Raw genomic sequence first — 15,030 nt, forward strand, 5'->3', positions numbered from 1 at the left:
TGGACGACCAGTGGGAGAAGGACCCGTACACCGTACTGCCCTCAAGCCACGAGAACCCGAAGGTCTGTACCATCAGTAAAGACGGAGGGGAAACCACAGCCATTGTATCCCGGGACCACCTGAAGAAGTGCCCCGAACAACTGAGGAACCCTGAGGAGGAACAGGAAGACCATCGACCCGTGGAAGAAAGGGAAGATATGGTTAGTACCGTGCTCGGGGACTTCCCTCGGTCTTGGACTCAAGTCAATGGTGCAGTTGTGGTACCCGTACTCACCTTCCTCCAACCATCATCCCAAGAACCTACGGAGCAACGGGTAGAGCTGGAAGAGCAGCCGGTCCAGGAGGCAGAAGACTCCACCCAAGCGGAACGGGAGAATCCACCCTCTGCTTATAGTGAGCCTGCCGTACCCCTAGTGAGACAAAGAGCCGGTAGACAGCTGCCCAGTTTACCCTTGACAGCTCCTACACCCTGTAGTTCAGGGCCAGACAGTCAGCTCCGTAGGTCCACTAGGGCCACTAGAGGCCAGTTACCCGCACGTTGGAGGATCTAAATGTTTAAGTTGTTTTACAATGTTTACCTGTTTATTGTTGCTTGTGTGTAATTTTGTGTTTCTAGTTGTTTTTAGGAGTCTTCGGTGGATTTACCGGGAATCCTTTGTATATAGTTGGAGCGTAACCCAGGATGGACTAGAGACTGTTAAGGACTCGGGGTAGGACAGACCCCTACCTGGTTACGTCTCCCTGTGTTGGTGAAATGGACACCTTTGCTTTTCTTCAAAGACTGCACCCGGTTGCGGACATCCGTGACCATCTTATTGTGTTTCCTTATTGTATTTTATTGTTCTTTGATATACCTTGTTATATTTTTCTAAAAAAATGTTTAGTCCCGGAGTACTAAATTTCACTAGGGGGGAGTGTGACACCCCAGGGGTCTGGTTGTCACAGTGATAGAGATATTACGTCTGAGAGCAGGTGGGAGGTCCTTTGGTCAGGGATCCTGTGCATGCCACACCTCCTGCCCAGCCTTGGGAGGGGAAGAACTTCCCCTGTATAAACCCGGGGCTGAGGCAGAGTGATTGAGTCCAGGAAGAGCAGAGACAAGAGCAGCATAGGAAGCAGCAGAGTCACAAGGAGTCAGGGGCTGGCAGCTAAAGAGCTCGCCCTGACTAAGAAGATTCTTTACCGGACCCGGAGTCCGAGGCTGTGGGGACTAACTTCTACCCAGCAGCAGAATCCGTCAGGCAGGGGATTTCAGGTCCCCTGGCCCAGAAGCCCGAAGGCCCCGAGTCACCGGCCATACGGGTGAGCACCACACGGTACACTCAGGGACGTGGGCTACTTACATCAGCTTCTAGCAAGGTAGCCAGAAGAGTACAGTCAGCTTGGGAGGCCTACAACTACGCCTGGCCAGGGGAGATCCCATCTGCTCAAGGACTGACCAGGCCCCGTTCGCTAGCAAGTACTCCGGGAGGGTCTATCGTTGTTATCAGTAAAGACCCTGAACGCTACCATACCGTCTCTGAGTGGTTCCTGCTACCCCCATCATCCACGTCGGCTGCCCTGAGGCCGTACCCCTCCCGTTGGGGGTTATACTATCACGCTGCACCATCCTTCCACCGGCCTCAGCGGTCTGCCCTGCAGCAGCAGCCCCCTGGCTGCATTCAACGGGTGGCGTAGTCATCAACCGTTTTCTACCGCTAACAGACTGCCGTCCAGTTTGACTCCCTGGGCACGGACCGGGTCACCGCCACGAGACTACAACCCTAAACAGATCCGGCTCCGGGTAAGCTCCCGCGTGCGCAACGCAGCGCGACACAGGCCCAGGGGCGCGTCACATATATGCAGACATGTGACCGCTCACTCGCACCAACAATACCAGGAAATCTAGACAGCGTGCTATTTGCATCCTGTCATGATGCAACAGTCTGCAGTCACATAAAGTGACTACAGACTTCCTCTCAAACCTGGACAACCTCTTTAAGGGGGTTGTCCGGTCCAAATCGATAAGTCTGCAGTTTTGTGACTGCAGACTTATGAATCCCCCCCAGCAGATGCACTCTGCGCTGCGTGGATTCGTCAGTTTCTGACCCAGGACCGGAGGGTATGTATGCGTTATACATACTCCCGGCCAATGTATACCCTTGTACGGAAAGAGGCTGCGCCATCTATTCGGCCACGCCCACTGGCCAACCGCATCACTAGAAGGGGAGCGGCTTTGCACTATACAAGTGTATAGAGCGAGCCCATGCCCGCTAGATGGGCCCTGGCCGGGAGTATATATATCTCATACATACCCTCCGGTCCTGGGTCAGAAACCGGCAAAACCCCGCAGCGCACAGTGTGCACTGTACAGTCACACAGAGTAATTGCAGACTTATCAATTTGGACCGGACAACCCCTTTAAGCTTTCTGTTAGTTCACACGCTCTCTAAAATATGCAGAACTGCCTATGTTACATATGACCAGCTCTAGTTATCAGAAGGAAAGGGATACCTATCACTAAAAACAATAAACAAATGCTGTTCTTCTCCAGAAATCACACCATCATGGGCAAACATATTGCTGTTGCAGCTGGTGGGGAACATGTATACCAGGATGGGGGACATGTATACCAGGATGGGGGACAAATATACCAGGATAAGCTACATTACACCTGAATGGGGCACATTATCCCAGGAAGGGGCCCAGGATACGGCACATTATAACTGGAAGGAGACAAGGATGGGGGACATTATACCAAGAAGAAAGCCAGGTTGGGAGACTTTATCCCAGGAAGGGGCCCAGTATGGGTGACATTATTACTGGAAAGGGCCTTCCCTATTACATATCATCCTAGCCAGTTATGTATGGTGCGGCCCCTTGTTATCTAGCATCCTTTGTTGTTATGTACAGTGCTGTCCCGTATTACATAGTATTATATTTTGTTATATATAGCACTGTGTCTCACATAGTGTATTCTCGTTATTTTTGTTAGTCACAGCGCCCTCTCTTTATTACATAGAGTCCTCTCTTGTTAGATTTAAAATGACTGCTGATGGGGCAGCATCTGACCAGACCAGTCCATCAGCTCCTCCATCAGAATAGGAGCTTTCCCATGCTCCATCAGCCGTCATTTCAGTTTATATCCAACAAGAGATGTAATAAAGAGAGCGTACTATAAATAACTAAAATAATGAGAATCCGATATGTAAGGAACGGTGCAGTACATAACAAGAGAGTGCACCGTGTAATATATTTTGCATAATGAGAGGAGACTATGCAATATATATATATATTTATAGCTTGGTTGCCATAAAAGGAGGGGGGCCCAAACACATTTTTTTCACAAGGGCCCCAAGCTGTCAGTGTCCACCCCTACACACCATAGTCCTGCCCAAGAGAAAGAGGAGAGTCCTGGATCATTGACGTCAGCCTCCTATAGACATCTATTCTCCATTCCCACTAAAGGTTATTGATGTGCTGGAGTACATTTATATTTCATGATAAAGTATTGTAGAATAATAACTAGTAAAGAAAGCAGAGATGTAGACTGGGGTTACACAGTGACTTTGGCTGCGACACCGGTCAAGCAACCAAAGATTGGTACGAGTGTCCTTGCTAAATCACAGCACGATACAAGTGAATGGGGTCGCATTGCAACCCAGGGGGTACCACGTCAAGCAAGTCGCAAAAACTTGTATCCAGCTGGATATTTTTGCGACTTACTTGTCATAGTATCCTTGGAGTCGCAATGCTACCACATTCACTTAAATTGTGCTTCAATGTAGTTGCAACACCCAGCAATATTTAGCTGCACGACCTACAGTACTTTGTGACCAAAGTGGCCTTGTAGCTGTAATTTGAAGCTCCTGTACGTAAATGTAACAGTGTATAACAAGGTCCTCTGATGTGGCAGAGTGGTCATGGGGCCCCTCAGGCACCAATGCCAATGTGTGAAGGTTTCTGCTGTATATCCTAAAGCTTCACACCTTGAGTATATAGTCATCTGTCCAATAATCGGGGTAAAAATAGCATCATCTTTTTGTCCAAATAACTGTTTTGTACTTACCACACACAGGGTTTTGAGAGGTGTAACACCATTGGCCTGTATTAAAAAATATATATGTGAAAAACATTTTCTTTGTTAAAATGTACTAAAAGTTTTAGCTATAATGTGTCATTACTTTTTGTGTATTTTGCTTATGTATAATGTCAATGCTTAAAAGTCAGCACAATATTTTTACTTGACTTTTGATGCTAAAAGCTGGTCACAGGTGGCTTGATTTTATGATTATTCCAGCCATTGGTCCAACAGTCATGTAAGGAGCTGCTCATAAGCCTTGCTGGCAATCAGAAAGGTTCATTAATCCCTTCATCCCGAAGTCTATTTTACCTTCCCAACCAAGCTGAATTTTCCAATTCTGACCACTGTCACTTTATGAGGTAATTACTCTGGAACGCTTCAACAGATCCCCCTGATTCTGAGAATCTTTTTTCATGACACATTGTACTTTATGGTAGTGGTGAATTTAATTCTATAGTTTTTGCATTTATTTGTGAAAATATTGTGAATTTAGTGAAAATTTTTAAAATTTTGCAATTTTCAAACTTATAATTTCTCTGCTCTTAAACCAAATAGTTATATCACACAAAATAGTTAATAAATAACATTTCCCACATTTCTACTTTATATCAGCATCATTTTTGAAACATATATTTTTGTTAGGAAGTTAGAAGGGTTAAAAGTTTATCAGCAATTTCTCATTTTTCCAGCAAAATTTACAAAACCATTTTTTTTTGACCACATCACATTTGAAGTGACTTTGAAGGGTCTATATGACAGAAAATACCCAAAAGTCACACCATTCTAAAAACTGCACCCTTGAAAGTCCTCAAAACTACAGTCAAGAAGTTTATTAACCCTCTAGGTGCATCACCGGAATTAAAGCAATGTGGAAAGAAAAAATTCAAATACATTTTCCCCAAAAAATGTTGTTTTAGCCCCAAATTTTTCATTTTCACAAGGATAACAGGAGAAAATGGACCCCAAAGTTTGTTTTGCAATTTCTCCTGAGTAAGCTGATACCCTACATATGGTGGAAAACTACTGTTTGGGCGCTCAGCAAGGCTTGGAAGGGAAGGAGCGCCACTTGACTTTTGCAGCGCAAAATTCGATGTAACAGATTGAGGACTCCATGTCGCATTTGCAGAGTCCCTGATGTACCTAAACCTATGAAGCTACCTGGTACTATTATTTTTTTTCTGCAAAAGAAAAATGGACATCACTAACACTGCAACGTTCGCTCCCTTAATGCCCTACCCATGAAGGTAATCGGTAATAACTTTTTTTTTTTCTGCAATGGAAAAACAGACATCACTAACATCCGCTCCACTAAATCTGTGGGTGTACTCTGAAGTACTCTCGCAAAGCTTGTACAGTTTACTTCCGTACCTGGACTCTTACTGGGCAGGCATTGTCGGAATTCTAGCGCCTCCCTTTGAAATTAACCAGAGATTCATCTAGAGATGTCCCTTTGGGGGTTGTATGCCTCAGCACATTTCTGCTGAAGTGTTCAACTACTAGCCAAAATTTATATAGACTAACAAAGTTAGGATAGTCTCGGGGAGGACACTGCGCATTATCATTATAATGCAAAACTTTTTGAATTGCTTCAAATCGTGTCCTTGTCATGGCCATACGGAATACCGGTGTGCTGTATAGTTATCAGTACTCCAGTATTGCCGAATTGCTGTTTTTTTCACTATCCCAGCAGCACAATGCCCCAAAAAGTCTTAATTTCTGATGCATTTAGATCTGGAATATGAGGATGTTTGATCTTGAGTGAAAAGTTGGTGCGCAAATACATTTGTTTGGGCCACTGTAAGATTTATTATATCCTCACTGAAGAAGAAATTGAAAAAGTAAATTTCAGTGAGGCCTATAGCATCAAATTAGATTCCTGAGCTGCCCATGAAATCCGGAATAACAGGCTGATAATTTTCGGAAGTGCAGTCCATATGGGATCAATTGCTGTAGGGATTGCCTCAGTCTTAGGGCGCCTTGCTGGGGTCCCTTCTCACTAGATGAGGAGGAGGACAAAAATAAATAAAAGAGGAATGTGGCACCTTTCTCACTGCCTGAATCGGTGTCAGAGGCAAGGAAAGCACTTGCCTCCTCTGCTGAATAATGTCTTCTTGACAAATGGGCCATTTTTATTTTATTCTTCTAAATAATGGGCTCGGTCCCCGGCAGCTATTAAAGTATTAAAAGCTGAAGTGTTTCAGAGTCAAACATACATGGCTGTGATCGTACAGCCAGTGGCTGACACATGCAGCTCATGGTTTGGGCAGCATCTATCACCTGTCAGGTTCCTTTTAAGAGTCTTGAAAGTTATTAAAATGGATTTGTCACCGGATTTCACAATACAAACTGTATATGTTAATAAATAGATATCATAGACCTGATGTGGTTGATATATTTGCTTTGCAAGTCAGAATGGCTGTATAATTCTAATATTAAGATGAGCATTTTATGAAAAGGGACACTGAGAAGATGTCAATCCGGCCAGGTGGACAGAAATTGAGTTTTAGCTCACGGCCCCACTCTCAGTATTTGGTCAGTATTCGGTCAGCATTTTTTCTCAGAAGTGGGAGCCAAAACCAGGTGAGGAACAATCAGATCAGAGAAAAGGTATAATAGAAATAAGTGCTATATTTATCACCCACTCCTGGTTTTGACTCCCACTCCTGAGAAAAACTACTGACCAAAACTGACCAAATACTGATAGTGGGGCCGTTCTTTCATAAAGAGATATACAGCTCTTCTGACATGGATATTGAAAGTAAGTACAACATCTTTATCAGGACTGAGACACCTATTCAGTAATGTATGTAGTTTATGTTGTGAAATCTGGTGACGGATAATGTTTTAAGGCTAGGTCTCACTATCAGTATTTGGTCAGTATTTTACATCAGTATTTGTAAGCCAAAACCAGAAGTGGAACAATCAGAGGAAAAGTATAATAGAAACACGTCACCACTTCTGGATTTATTACCCACTCCTGATTTTGGCTTCCAAATACTGATGTAAAATACTGACCAAATACTGATAATGTGAACATAGCTGTATTCAGGTTTTAGCAAAGAAAGCTTATTCTTAAAGGGTAACAGTGCTTTCAAGTAACTTTTCAGTGAATAAGGTTTCCTGTGTGAGTACATGAGGGATAATATTTCTGGCCATTATATGATTTATATCCTGCATTCTCACCAGTTTCCCCTTCTGCATGCTGTCAGTAACTTGCAATCCACTGGGAACTGGAGGAGAAGAGCTTGCAGTGATTTTTCCCATAGACAGCATATAATGGAGGGGAATGCTTGCCCTTCATTCACTTTTTAGGTCAGAGACAAGCAGCAGCAGCATGGAGAACATTATACAGTAGAGCTGAGCTGCTTTATCCAAGTCAATCTCTTAGGAAAGGTAAAACACTTGTTATAGAGCTCTGCTTCTGTCTGTTCCTTTCCCTGCTCCTCACTCTCCATCCCCTCTCCACAGAGGATAATGGACTGTGTTGCATGAGACTTGCTATCCTTCTCATCTGAGCAAGATGGACTTGAGCTGCTTTTTTCCAGTGGATGGCAAGATCACGAGGGAGGGGGAGGGGAAGATATTTCTGGTAAGTGGGCAAGGAAGTTGATTTTTCTGATAGAATACATTGCAAAGTTTTTTTATAATCGCCTGTTCTATTGATGTATGAAAAGTTTGTTCAAAGCACAGTTCACTTTTAAATGGCCAATTTTCCAATGACATTTCTGAATGAATTCCATATAGATTCCAAGATCTTTATTTTTTTCACAGGCTGTTCTTGTGATGGACACACAAGTGCACGCCTTATTATACTGAAAGTAGCAGAGATATTGAAAACTTCTGTATGAAGCTTTAATAAAAAAGAAAATCAATTTTTCACTAACCTACATTGGTGAGGTATATAAAACTATATGCTATATTAAATGTATCTAAAGAATATGAGCATCTAAGCATCAAAGATTTTCAATAACATTGATAGCGTGCAGATAGATAAAGTCCACATGGGGACATAAGGGGAGGTGAGTAAACTGTACCTCCTATACAAAAAGGTAGATGGACAAGAATACAAAAAATATACATTTACAATTGTATGTATTGTATGTATTCTTGGCTACCTACCTTTTTGTATAGGAGGTATGTAAATATTAATTTTAACAAAATTTTAATAACGTTTTATTGGTTTTCTTTTAGAATATCAGTTTACTGAGAAATCCATTGAGGATTTCCCTATAAATTATATAATTAGAAATTTGATTTAACACAGAAAAAGGCGAATTTCACATGCATCTGCTGACAGGGCATTTGGTGTTACTTTCCTCTTTGTAGTTGAAAAATATTAATACAAGTATTTCATACACAGCATCTAGCTGGACTAAAGAGCAAAGCAATGCATTATGTACATTGGGGAATGACCTAGTGTTAGAAAGAGCGGCAGTGCCCATGTGTAGATATAGTCACATAAAAGCACAATCGTTATATTAAGTTATTCTCACCTCCTCCAGACACCTGTCTAATGACGGGAAAAGTTATTAAGGTCACGCAGAGATGAAAGATGTCCATGCTGACTTTGGATTCTGGAAAGTTACGCAGCAGATCTGAGCAGGAACTGACCCCACCACCAGGTAGACTGGACAGTCCCATACAGCTATGACATCAATATATATATATCTGTAAAGATCAGGGCTGAGTTTTAAATTAACTCTTTCCAGAACATTAAGCCTGGCTCCTCCTGGGATGCTGAGGTAACTCTACCTGGGACTGTCCATTGTTGAACAATGATTGAAAGGCTGCTTGTTCCAGTCTGACCAGCTCCAGTATAGGTTATTATTGCTCTGAGTTTGCACGTATTATCATCGTATTATCCATCAATTATCATTTATTACTAAATACTATTATATTATTTCATCTATATTACATATACTATTGTTCTTTATTGGAATATTCATCATTAATACCTATTATGAAGGAATACAATGTTTTATATGCAAATTGCCTTTTCAGAGAGAAAGAGGACTTGAACTCTATAGCGCCACCTATTGGAAGCAGCAATCCTACAAGTCACAATCGACCCTTGAACGAGTCTTGCAATATGACTTAGGATAATAGCCAAAATACATTTTAGAAATTCAGTCATAAGTCATTTCTTTTTCATTATTAGAAGAACATCTATAGAAACATCTTCACCACTTATGTATGCAGTGGGCACATTGTCCCCTGCATGAGGATCCAAAATCTCAATGGCAATCACCAGTTTTGGTAGTGTACTAGGGAGATAAGTAGATACATAATCATTAAAATAAAAAAAGCTCAATGTCCCTGCAGCAGCCAAGTAATTAAAAGTTATTTGGGATGCTAATGATAACCAAACACTTATGACCAATTAAGTTGCTATTGATGTATTTACTAGACATGATATGTACAAAATACAGACTTATAGTATGGCCCTATGCACTACTGAACCCCCTTATGTATCTTTCATAGGGAGGTATACAGATTTAATTCTCTGGCAAACCAATTCAACCATATGTTCCATAGTGAGGAGTGTTTCAGGAGTAGAGCACCTGTCCTGTTCTTCTGCACTGTGGAGCCTTTTATAGATCACTTCATCTTCAACTTGCTTAACTGTTCACAATAACAGTAATTTTGACCAGGGGTGCCCAAACTTACATGCCACTGTACACTGTGTGCAGAATTATTAGGCAAGTTGTATTTTAGAGGATTATTTTTATTATTGATCAACAACTATGTTCTCAATCAACCCAAAAAGCTCATAAATATCCAAGCTTAATATTTTTGGAAGTTGGAGTGTTTTTTTTAGATTTGGCTATCTTAGGAGGATATCTGTTTGTGCAGGTAACTATTACTGGGCAGAATTATTAGGCAACTTAATAAAAACCAAATATAATCCCATCTCACTTGTTTATTTTCACCAGGTAAACCAATATCAGTGCACAAAATTTAGAAATAAACATTTGTGACATGAAAAAACAAAAAACAAAAAAATTAGTGATCAATATAGCCACCTTTCTTTATGATGATACTCAACAGCCTTCCATCCATAGATTCTGTCAGTTGCTTGATCTGTTTTCGATCAACATTGCGTGCAGCAGCCACCACAGCCTCCCAGACACTGTTTCGAGAGGTGTACTGTTTTCCCTCCCTGTAGATCTCACATTTTATGATGGACTACAGGTTCTCTATGGGGTTCAGATCAGGTGAATAAGGGGGCCATGTCATTATTTTTTCTTCTTTTAGACCTTTACTGGCCAGTCACGCTGTGGAGTAGTTGGATGCATGTGATGGAGCATTGTCCTGCATGAAAATCATGTTTTTCTTGAACGATACCGACTTCTTCCTGTACCACTGCTTGAAGAAGTTGTCTTCCAGAAACTGGCAGTAGGTCTGGGAGTTGAGCTTCACTCCATCCTCAACCCGAAAAGGTCCCACAAGTTCATCTTTGATGATACCAGCCCATACCAGTACCCCACCTCCACCTTGCTGGCGTCTGAGTCGGAGTGGAGCTCTCTGCCCTTTACTAATGCAGCCTTTGGCCCATCCATCTGGCCCATCAAGAGTCACTCTCATTTCATCAGTACATAAAAATCAGTCTTAAGATATTTCTTGGCCCATTCTTGATGTTTTATCTTATGCTTCTTGTTCAAAGGTGGTCATTTTTCAGCCTTCCTTACCTTGGCCATGTCCCTGAGTATCGCACACCTTGTGCTTTTTGATACTCCAGTAACGTTGCAGCTCTGAAATATGGCAAAACTGGTGGCGAATGGCATCTTGGCAGCTTCACGCTTGATTTTCCTCAATTCATGGGCAGTTATTTTGCGCCTTTTTTGGCCAACACGCTTCTTGCGACCCTGTTGGCTATTTGCCATGAAACGCTTGATTGTTCGGTGATCACGCTTCAAAAGTTTGGAAATTTCAAGACTGCTGCATCCCTCTGCAAGACATCTCACAATTTTGGACTTTTCAGAGCCCGTCAAATCTCTCTTCTGACCCATTTTGCCAAAGGAAAGGAAGTTGCCTAATAATTAAGCACACCTTATATAGGGTATTGAGGTCCTATTGAGGTCATTAGTCAACACCCCTCCTCCTTACAGAGATGCACATCACCAGATTTACTTAATTGGTAGTTGGCTCTCAAGCCTATACAGCTTGGAGTAGGACAACATGTATAAAAAGTATCATGTGATCAAAATACTAATTTCCCTAATAATTCTGCACACAGTGTATATGCCCAAAGTTCTCTATAAAAGACTTTTTGCATGAGACCTGGGTTACACATTGGGTCCGATTCTTCAGACAGCTTTTGCCAGATTTCTGGCATAAAACAGTTTGAAATATCTCCAATCTTTTATGCAACTCGTTGTTTGCGACTTTTGGTGTTTTTATGGCAATCCTGGTCAAATTTTTGAAAAGTGGGTGGGAGGAGGCTAGGATTTTTTGAGCCATTTTACATTTGCCGGATTCATAGATTGGATGGCTACCATATTTTAAAATATTTTTTGAATGGAGTTTTTGCAGCTATTTCTTATTAATAATTAGGAGTATTGAATTAATTAGCAATTAAGATACTTGAAGCCCTCAAGTAAAAACATTTTTTAACCACTTCGCGCCAGAGCCTGTTTTTGCCTTCGTGACCTGGCCAATTTTTTCAATTCTGACCACTGCCAGTTTATGAAGTAATTACCCTGGAACGCTTCAACGTATTCCCCTGATTCTGAGATAGTTTTTTCGTGACATATTGTACTTCATGATAGTGGTAAAATTTCTTCGATATCACTTTTATTTGTGAAAAAATCAGAAATTTGGCGAAAATTTTTAAAATTTTGCAATTTTCAAACTTTGAATTTTCATGCCCTTAAATCAGAGAGATATGTCACACAAAATAGTTAATAAATAACATTTCCCACATGTCTACTTTACATCAGCACAATTTTGGAACCCAAATTTTTTTTTGTTAGGGAGCTATAAGGGTTAAAAGTTGACCAGCGATTTCTCATTTTTCCAACAAAATTTACAAAAACATTTTTTTAGGGACCACATCATATTTGAAGTCACTTTGAGGGGTCTTTATGACAGAAAATACCCAAAAGTGACACCATTCTAAAAACTGCACCCCTCAAGGTGCTCAAAACCACATTCAAGAACTTTATTAACCCTTCAGGTGCTTCACAGGAATTTTTGGAATGTGGAAGAAAAAAATTAACATTTAACTTTTTTCACAAAAATGTTACTTTAGACCCAATTTTTTTATTTTCACAGGGGTAACATGAAAAAATGGACCCCAAATTTTTTTGTGCAATTTCTCTTGAGCGTGCTGATACCCCATATGTGAGGGAAAACCACTGTTTGGGCGCACGGCAGGGTTCGGAAGGGAAGGAGCGCCATTAGACTTTTTGAATGTAAAATTTGTCTGAATAATTAGCGGACGCCATGTTGCGTTTGGAGAGCTCCTGATGTGCCTAAACAATGGAAACCCCCCACAAGTGACACCATTTTGGAAACTAGACCCCTTAGGGAACTTATCTAGATGTGTGGTGAGCACCTTGAACCCCAAGGTGCTTCACAGAAGTTTATAATATTGAGCTGTAAAAATAAAATTTTCACATATTTCCCACAAAACCGTTTTTCATCCCTTAATTTTGCATTATCATAAGGGTAATAGGATAAATTGCACCATGAAATTTGTTATGCAATTTCTCCTGAACACGCTGATACCCCATATGTGGAGGCAAATTACTGTTTGGGCACATGGCAGGGTTTGAAAGGGAAGGAGCGCCATTTGACTTTTTGAATGTAAAATTTGTTTGAATAATTAGCGGACGCCATGTCACATTTGGGGAGCTCCTAATGTGCCTAAACAGTGGAAACCCCCCACAAGTGCCACCATTTTGGAAACTAGACCCCTTAGGGAACTTATCTAGATGTGTGGTGAGCACCTTGCACCCCCAGCTGCTTCACAGAAGTTTATAATATTGAGCCGTAAAAATAAAATTTTCACATTTTTCCCTCAAAAAATGTTTTTCATTCCCTAATTTTGTATTATCATAAGGGTAAAATTGCACCATGAAATTTGTTGTGCAATTTCTCCTGAACACGCCGATACCCCATATGTGGAGGCAAATTACTGTTTGGGCACATGGCAGGGTTTGAAAGGGAAGGAGCGCCATTTGACTTTTTGAATGTAAAATTTGTTTGAATAATTAGCGGACGCCATGTTGCGTTTGGAGAGCCCCTAATGTGCCTAAACAGTGGAAACCCCCCACAAGTGCCACCATTTTGGAAACTATACCCCTTAGGGAACTTATCTAGATGTGTGGTGAGCACCTTGCACCCCCAGCTGCTTCACAGAAGTTTATAATATTGAGCCGTAAAAATAAAATTTTCACATTTTTCCCATAAAAAATGTTTTTCATTCCCTAATTTTGCATTATCATAAGGGTAACAGGATAAATTGCACCATGAAATTTGTTGTACAATTTCTCCTGAGTACGCCGATACCCCATATGTGGGGGAAAACCACTGCTTTGGTGTACGGCAGGGTTCGGAAGAGAAAGAAGCGCTATGTTGGCTGGGATAGGCAGCAGACACCATGTCACATTTGAAGAGTCGCTGACATGCCAAAACAGCAGAAACCCCCACAAGTGACCCCATTTTGTAAACTACACCTCTCAAGGAATTCATCTAGGGAAGTAGTGAGCATTTTTTAATTTTTAAATTTATACCATTGGGCAGTGAAAAAAGCATAATTATATTTTTACCACAAAAAAATGTTTTACCCTCAGATTTTACATTTTCACACAGGGCAATGGGTAAAAATGGTGCCGAAATGTGTCACACAATTTCTTCTAAAAGTGTCAATACCCCATATGTGGCTGTATCGTACCACTTAGCCATACGGTGAGATTTGAGGGGGGAGGAGCGCTATTTGACAATTGGAGAACAAATTATTGTAGAATAGGCATTTGGATTTGGGAGCACAAAATTTTCTGAATTTCTTTTGGGGGGCAAGGACCATTTTGCTTTTCCAGAGCCTTTCTGCTACCAGTAACTTGGAAGTCCCTTATATTTTTAACAGATGATGGACCTGAGTGGGGACTAGCTTTTTTTGAGGACTGAGTTGAAGCTTTTATTGGGAACATTTTACGTAACATTTATCCGGCGCTCTAGGCTGAGCACTTACATCGGGGTTTCCATCTAATTTTCCAAGTGATGTAATTCAGATGAAACCCCTGCAGGATCCATTCACTGTAATGAGGCAGCAGAGTTACTCTGGACTCCGTCTGGCCTCTGTTTAGTGGTGTCCTTTTTTTCAGAAGTGCACAAAACTGTGGCCAACCGCACTTTTATGCACGCCTAAAACAAATGACACCGTGGGATCCCAGGCTAGACGGCATCCACAGTGGCCTATATCTGCCTCATTACAGGGAATCTTCCATCATGGGTTCTGGCTGAATCACGTATTTCAGAGATTTACACGGAAACTCTGGTGTAAGTGCTCAGCGCAGAGCACAGGATAAATGTGAGCAGAGCCTTACTGGGATCTTTGGGAGACATAATAAACAAATCAGTAGCAGGTGAATAATATTTGTTTTATTTATTTTTTATGCCGTTCCTAGTGTGATATAACTGATTAGATTACTTTATTCTTCGGGTCGGTGCGATTACAGAGATACCAGATTGATATCGGGTTTTTATGACTGACAGCTGTCACACACTAAAATACGCTTTTTTTGCAAAATCTAGTTTTTGCATCACCATATTTTGAGAGCTATAATTTTTCCATATTTCGGCCGATAGAGTCATGTGACGGCTTGTTTTTTGCGGGACGAGTTGAAATTTTTATTGGAACCATTTTTGGGCACGTGACATTTTTTGATCGCTTTCTATTCCGTTTTTTGGGAGGTAAAGTTAACAAAAACAAACACTTCAGGAATTGTTTTTTGAGTTTTTCT

At 41.3% G+C, this 15,030-nt stretch overlaps 1 protein-coding gene across 1 annotated transcript in view; it reads right to left on the reverse strand.

Annotated features, from left to right (window-relative positions):
* The window catches only part of LOC141167085 (carbonic anhydrase 15-like), a 33,348-nt gene extending 24,725 nt beyond the window's left edge, over positions 1 to 8,623 (reverse strand). Inside the window, exons 1-2 of the mRNA XM_073654429.1 lie at positions 8,557 to 8,623; positions 4,049 to 4,084 (exon numbers count right to left, since the gene is read on the reverse strand). Of these exons, the coding sequence (XP_073510530.1) occupies positions 4,049 to 4,084; positions 8,557 to 8,623 (103 nt within the window). The remainder of the gene's footprint in view (positions 1 to 4,048; positions 4,085 to 8,556) is intronic.
* Between the last annotated feature and the right edge of the window lie 6,407 nt (positions 8,624 to 15,030).

This window comes from Phyllobates terribilis, unplaced genomic scaffold, assembly GCF_046119375.1.
Source record: "Phyllobates terribilis strain yellow unplaced genomic scaffold, ASM4611937v1 Scaffold_1__5_contigs__length_1240528914, whole genome shotgun sequence".
Taxonomy (NCBI): domain Eukaryota; kingdom Metazoa; phylum Chordata; class Amphibia; order Anura; family Dendrobatidae; genus Phyllobates; species Phyllobates terribilis.